Here is a 6,876-nt window from a genome sequence, read left to right as displayed (position 1 = left end):
ACGCGCCTTCCGCTCTGCCGCTCTTTCAAAATAAAAGCAAACCAACCAACCGCCTGTTCGAGGGGAAGAAAGACAAGCAGAATTTCTTATACCAACACTTGTGTACTTTTCTTCTGTCTTATGTTTGTCTGGTATAAGATATAACAACAAACCCTACGGTTTGTTAGCAACTAACTTACCTCAAGACCCTCAACATAGCATACATTTCAAACTGAAAACCAGCCGCGTTTGAAGATTTTAACCTCTCTTAACGTAAAATAAAATCATACAATTAATAAAAACAATAATCATGATAATTTTAGGCTAAACAGGAAACTGTACCAAAAGTGTTGAGGCTCGCTTTACTAAAATTATTGCGCCATCTTGCGGTGAACGTGTATTATTAGCAAGTCCTATTTTCCTCCCTTCAAACATTATATGCGTTTAAAATCTGCTTGATAACATGTACTTTTTTTTTTAATTCTGCGAAGTGCAAAATGCAGCGTTTTAAGTAGAAAATAATAAGGTGCAAGTACTTTAGTAAAGTACTCGAGTAAATCTGGAACCCCAGTTCCAAAAAGCTATCAGGCTGTGTGAAATGTGGATAAAAAGAAAATGCACCTTTTGGAAACCCCACGAGTCCGTATTTTATTCACAATGGAACATAGAAAACATCAAATGTTTGAAATGAGAAATATTTTGCATTTGGTGGCAGCACAGCATCTGTAAAAAGTTGGAATGAGGCAACAAAAAGCTGGAATTGTAAGTGGTACTGAAGAGAAGCAGCATGAGGTGTAAAAAGAGCTTCTTAGAGAGGCAGTTTCTCACAAGTAAAAATGGGCAGATGTTCATTATACAAAACATTTTTCAAATTCTGAAACTGTTTCAGAATTATGTTTGTCAATGTAAAATTGTAATGATTTTGAATATCTCACTATCCGCAATACATATCATCAGATGATTCACAGAAGCTGAAGAAACCTCTATGTGTAAGGAAAAAGCTGAAAATCAACTCTAGGATAATTTGTTTTAGTGTATATTTGCTTGACTGTTCAAAGCATACATCATTAAAAGAGGGTTTTTGGAAGGGTTGTGAGGAGAAACCGAAGTGGAGATATTTGGCTATTAAAACAAAACAAACCAGCATAAGTTCCTCAGGCACGGTGGTGGAGGGGTGATCATTTGGGCTTGTTTTACAGCTGCACGACCTGGGCACCTTGCCGTCACCGAGTTGACTACGAACTTCTCTGTGTACCAAAATGTGGGCATTTATCTGACAGCTAAGAGCATGTCCAAAATGTAGCCATGCAACAGGACAATGATCCCCAAGCACAGCAGTAATGCTACAACAGAACGGCAGAAAAACAAGAGAATCAAGCTATTGCAGTGGTCCAAAGTCCAGACCTCAACCTGACTGAACAGCTGTAGCAGGACCTTAAAACCTCAGTGAGAGGCGGTCAAAATTCATCCACAACAACGTGAGAGTCTGATGACATCCCACAAAAAAAAGTTATTGCATATGAAGCTTCATATATCATTCAGTTATGTGGCTTCTGACAGTCACACGTGCACCACTTTAAAAATCAACTGATGCAGATAAGCCAGGCAAGCCTCCTCTGTAGCTTGAAATGTAGTGTGTCATTTCCAATCCCCCCCCCATTTAGTCCCACCTTAAACAAGCGCAGACCCAGAAAGAGCAGCAGCATTTCTTAAACTTCTGTCTCCTTTTTATTTTATTTTCAATTTGTTGATGCAGCAGTAAATATTTACAGATTATGTTACAAAGAATGACGCAGCACTGTAAATTCCTTTTGATTTTATTCATGAAAGAAAAAAAAAAACCTTCAAGAAAATACAGTAATTCCCATAGTACACACAGAGAGGACATAAATTAGAGGCATGTAGAGAGACATCCGGGGGGGGACGTGTCACCTGGCAGGTAGAAAACATTAGATCCGTGCTGCCACACAGCCAGGAGCGCACACACTCACGCACACAGTGCACTAAGGAGGATGTAAAGGAAATCAGTGAAATTGACACTGTGGGCTTGGGTTATTCATAAAGTGAGCAAAAGTTGATTAATCCTGTACACAAACATCTAAATGAAAGTACAAAAAAAAGGGATAATACAAAATACAAAAGAGGAGCAGTGGAGCGGGAGAAACCATAAATATTCATATCGATGCACATCGGTTTAACAACTGCTTCTGTAAACATTTTGAACATAAAGGTGTGCATTTAAAATAAAACCACTGCAGTCGCATATTTATCTGAAGGGTTACACATGATTGGAAACAACACTAATAAAAACTAAGCCAGAGTTTAAAAACACAAAAGTATGCCACATGGTTTTGGCTGTCTGGAGCGGTTTTTCCACACTATCAGAACATGTGATTCATTCATTTATGTTTTTGCCTTCTTTCTTTCTACACAAACGACAAGACTGAAAGCGACTTCTGCACCTCACAGCGGGTCTTCCCCCTAAAGACAGCGAAGGCACCGCCCTTTAAAGAGTCCTATTATGAAGCTCTGTCATTCACACAGAAGCACAGCTGCAGGATGGACTCTACACTCAGCGGCGGGATGAGACTGTCTCATGTGAAGTGACAAACGAGTCTCGCCTTGTCGTTCGGGTTTCCGACGGTGAGATGGGAAGAAAGAGCACGAAATAAAAATTTTATGGGAGCTCGGTTAAAGTAGCGCGTCTCTTCAATCCCGATTGGATGTGGCATGCCTGAATGCGTCAAGAAAAAACAGAAGGAACATAAAAATAAATGAGGTCCAACATTGAGTCACACGGCTGCTTCAGACTAAAGTGTTCCTACCCTAAAATCTAAACGTCTTCACTTTTGAAGTAGTGGATTTTAGTTTTTTTTAAGTTTTTTTTTTTTTTTTGTTTAAATTGCTGGAAACTCCTCTAAGGCAACATTAAGTTGAAGTCTCCTTCAGAACGCAGATGATTGTAGATGTGAAAATGTCACAACAGTGCAGGTGGAGGACAATCAGCTGACCCTCCCTCCTTTCCTCTAAGTGAGATCTATACATGCTGCCCTCATTCTGCCCACTGGCCTCCATGCTACCTTAATGGCAACCTGCTAATTCACAGTTTATGCTAGCCCTACTTACAACTGATCTTAAAGGAAAAATCCACCTTAAAAACATAAAACTATTTGTATTAAAACCTCACATTTCTGGGTCTATTTTGTCGGTGTGTGTTTCTATATTTCCAGTAGAACGACAGGTTCTGCAAAGGAGACACAGATTAAAAAGAAAAGCCAGGATTTCATTACAAAATAAAAGCCCCTGAAGAAAGAAAAAAAAAAAAAAAAAAGGTCAGGCTCTTGATGATGAATAGTGGATTCTTCCTTTAAAACTCATTTTTGTGTGTATTTCTGCATTCCTTATTTATGCGCAGCAAGTCACATATAAAATATACAGTGTGTTTAAAAAACAAAAACTGGGACTACCTTAGTTAATAACACCAAAGCAACATGCCGTCATAAAAAGGGCTACTTTTGTCCAACATGAGCTACAGCACAAGAGGAGGCGTGATAAAGCTGTTCTTGAAAAACCTGCGCGAGTCCGACGTTAGTATGCACCAACTCCAACATATCCAGTACCCTGTATTTAATGGATGCGTCGAGGAGGTCCCTTAAAAAAAATCTTCACTTTCAGGAGGTTAAGGAAGAGAAAACAAAGTGAAGACGAAGAAGATTTACATGTCGAGCACCGTTCAATCTGTGGAACTAAGTGTAGTCGTAGTGTTGTAGTCACACACCTGACAGGACCGGGATTAAACACAGCTACACATTCGAGCTGTGGCAACACACACACAAACACAGTCTTATCTGATACGGTGACGACTGTGTTTAGCGTTCTGCCCCCTCCCCCTGGACAAACACATTTTGTCATACACTTACAAGATGCAAAGTTTTACTATGACATAAAGATATACCGTCAACAGGCAACAGATCCCGCTTCCTCAGAGGGAGAGGAGGAGAATGGGGATCGGCTCGAAGGTCAGGCAACAAGGCCGGGGGTTGGCGGGGGGAAGAAAAACCTGCAGGCGCCTCTAAATACATATCCACCCCTAGCTTCTGTTCATGATTACAGTCTAATCCGTTGTTTGGCTGCCCGAGGACATGAGAAATGGAAGCCGCCGCCTCAGAAAATGCTTCTCCAGCTTGGGCTTTAAAACGTCTTCGTCGGTCGTAGTCGCAATAGTCATCTGTTGGTCGCTGCTTAGGTAACTGTTGTCATATCGGCTGACGGCACGTCTCTACCAGCTCATGAGGGATGTGCGTCCCAGGGTCATGAAATATACTTGGCTGGCACCTCCGGCACGCACAGAGGCAAAGAAGACCTGAAATTGAAAGAATACACTGGGTGAAAAGGTGTTTGGTGGTCGTGCCAGGCTACCAACAGTAGATTAGTAATAGTAGAGTAGATGTTAAAATAAAATGTTAAAGAAATCTATGAGGTGACCTGAAGAGGGCGATGAACAAGATATTCCCTCACCGTTTCCCTCCCCTCATCTCCAACTGGTCATGGCAGATGGCCCCCCTCCCTGAGACTGCAACTGTTAAGAGTGTTTTTCCCTCCCACTGTCACCAAGTGTTTGCTCATAGGAGATCACCTGATTGTTGGGGTTTCTCTGTATTATTGCAGGGCTATTACCTCACAATTTTCTAAGACCCCCCAGGGGTTAAGCGCCTTGAGTGTCGAGCACTTTTGCATGGGAGAGAGGGCAAATATTACCAAGTTAAGACTGAATGCTGTGATTAAAGGTTCTTCAGCAGTATCACTTAAAGGATGTGCACTTATGTAACCAGCAAAACTGATTTGTTTTTCAGTTGGATTTTACAGGTTATTGGTGACATTGAAGGTGGAAAAGTTTTGAAATGATTTATTGCAGTATTGTGTTTTCAACAACAAAAACCTGACATATTATTAGGGGTGTGCTCACATTTATCTCCACTGTATAGAGAGAAACGGGAGGGATGAAGAAAGGAAGGATGTTTTCACCTTGTCATTCCTCTCACAAAGGAACTTGAGTCTCTGGGCTCTCTTGTGCATGAAGACTCCGTCAAGGTGGCCCGTCTCCACTGAGCGGATCTCTATAGCCTTCTCACCCCAGCCCATGATCTGGTTTGACCTAATGTAGGCTGCACAAGCACAGAAAGGGGGAAAGGAGGGTAAGTAGCTGTTAAAAAAGCTGTAAAAATTCAAACAACGTGTCATTTTACTTGTGAATACTTCTAATGATAAATGTAATACTTTTACATATTGATAAAAAAGAAGCTATTAAACAAAAGTGTCTAAAATCAAGTGAAACCTTGACTGCTGTTGGAGTGTAATCGAATGCATCAAGTGAAGCTGCTGCTGGGCTTTTCACATCTGATTGTTTTATTCTGAAGGTTGAACCTTCACTCTGCTGCACACTGAAGTTGCCAGCATCATTTGCACCATTGCTTTTAGAGTTGGGAGATCACTTCTCCCAGTAAAATAATCAGAAGTCTCTGAACACAGGACTTTTCAGCCCTCTTCACTCAGGGCGTTTTCACACCTCCAGATTTTTTTACTCTGGTCCAAATCAGCTGATAAGTTTGTAAACTTGTAGCTTTTCCCTGTGGTTTGGTTTGTTTTCACACAGAAAAATCCAAGCAAACCAAAATGTTTCACTGCAAGCCACATGAGAATGTTCTGTCCGCTCACTGGCCAGACGTATCTGGGGTGGGAGGAAGAAAAGTAAATACAGGAAGAAGGTGCTGTGGGAGAAAACAGAGTTTACACTCATTTCTTGGTTAGTTGCTAGCCCGTATAGACCTTTGCGCATCTATAGTAGCTACCTGCACTGAGAATACAAAGCATAAGTTGCTATGGGATATTTTTTAGCCCTTGTAACATGTTCTGAGTGGGCTCGTATCACGTTCACACCATAAATATAGTTTGTTTGGAACCACACTGAGACCACCTCCTGCAAAGGGTCTCGGTGCGGTTGTTTTTGTGCATACCAGAGTGCGATTCAGATTTTTCTGACCTCTGGCATCATGATGAGAAATATCTGCTTTGCTCTTACCCACTGAAGTTGGCATTTCTCCCCACTGCAGCACCACATCTTTGGTGATGCGTCCGTAGGTGTTGACGTAGACGCCCTCGTCCTCGTAACACACCAGCAGCTCAATCCCATCAGTGTTGGGCAAGATGATGATGGCGTGGCACTGAATATTGGTTTGGATCTGAGGATGAAATGGAGGAAAAAGGTAAGAGATTTTAAAAAGTCCCTTCACCGCCAGTCGCAGCAGATAGCCGCCCCTCACTGAGCCTGGCTCTGCTGGAGTTTGTCCTTTGCACGGTCACTAAGGGCTTGCTCATAGGGGGTCGTTTAATTGTGGAGTTCTCTCTCCATTATTGTAGGTCTTTACCTTATAATATAAAGTTGAGGCGACTGTTATGATTTGGCATTGTAGAAATAAAACTGAATTCAAATTTAGAAAATGCAAAACACAAGACGTAATCAGTCTGCATCAGTTCGCACATACATGTGTGGGCAGGTAGATGTCGTAGACGGCACCAGAGTCCACATCCACAGCGTGGAAGCCTGAACAGGAACCGTAGATGACCTTTAACCTCTGACCTTCCTCCACCGTCAAGTCAACCAGCAGAGGTTTGTGCACCAGGTCACCAAAAGACTAAAGGAAAAAAGTCAGAAGAAAGTCAGCCTGAAAGCAGTCAGCCACCTGCAGGTAGAATGACACCTGTTAGAGAACATGCTTACCTTAAAGGCCATGAACTTGTGATAAGGTTTGGGCGCCCACGCGTAGACCTCCACAGAGTTCTTCAAAGCCAGCACCAAGAATTTAATTCTCTCGTACTTCACTGGAATAACAAGTAGGT

At 41.9% G+C, this 6,876-nt stretch overlaps 1 protein-coding gene across 9 annotated transcripts in view; it reads right to left on the bottom strand.

Moving 5' to 3' along the window:
• Positions 1-3,518: 3,518 nt before the first annotated feature.
• The window catches only part of LOC113015812 (mitogen-activated protein kinase kinase kinase kinase 4-like), a 35,050-nt gene continuing 31,692 nt past the window's right edge, over positions 3,519-6,876 (bottom strand). For all 9 annotated transcript variants that reach the window (XM_026158146.2, XM_080297406.1, XM_026158148.2 and 6 more), the window contains 5 exons: positions 6,758-6,858; positions 6,522-6,671; positions 6,059-6,218; positions 5,005-5,144; positions 3,519-4,342 (listed from right to left, as the gene is read on the bottom strand). In XM_026158146.2, coding sequence (XP_026013931.2) covers positions 4,259-4,342; positions 5,005-5,144; positions 6,059-6,218; positions 6,522-6,671; positions 6,758-6,858 — 635 coding nt within the window. In that variant the 3' untranslated portion in view covers positions 3,519-4,258. The remainder of the gene's footprint in view (positions 4,343-5,004; positions 5,145-6,058; positions 6,219-6,521; positions 6,672-6,757; positions 6,859-6,876) is intronic.

This window comes from Astatotilapia calliptera, chromosome 23 (genome assembly GCF_964374335.1).
Source record: "Astatotilapia calliptera chromosome 23, fAstCal68.1, whole genome shotgun sequence".
NCBI lineage: Eukaryota > Metazoa > Chordata > Actinopteri > Cichliformes > Cichlidae > Astatotilapia > Astatotilapia calliptera.
This window is presented reverse-complemented; position numbering and strand designations above follow the sequence as displayed.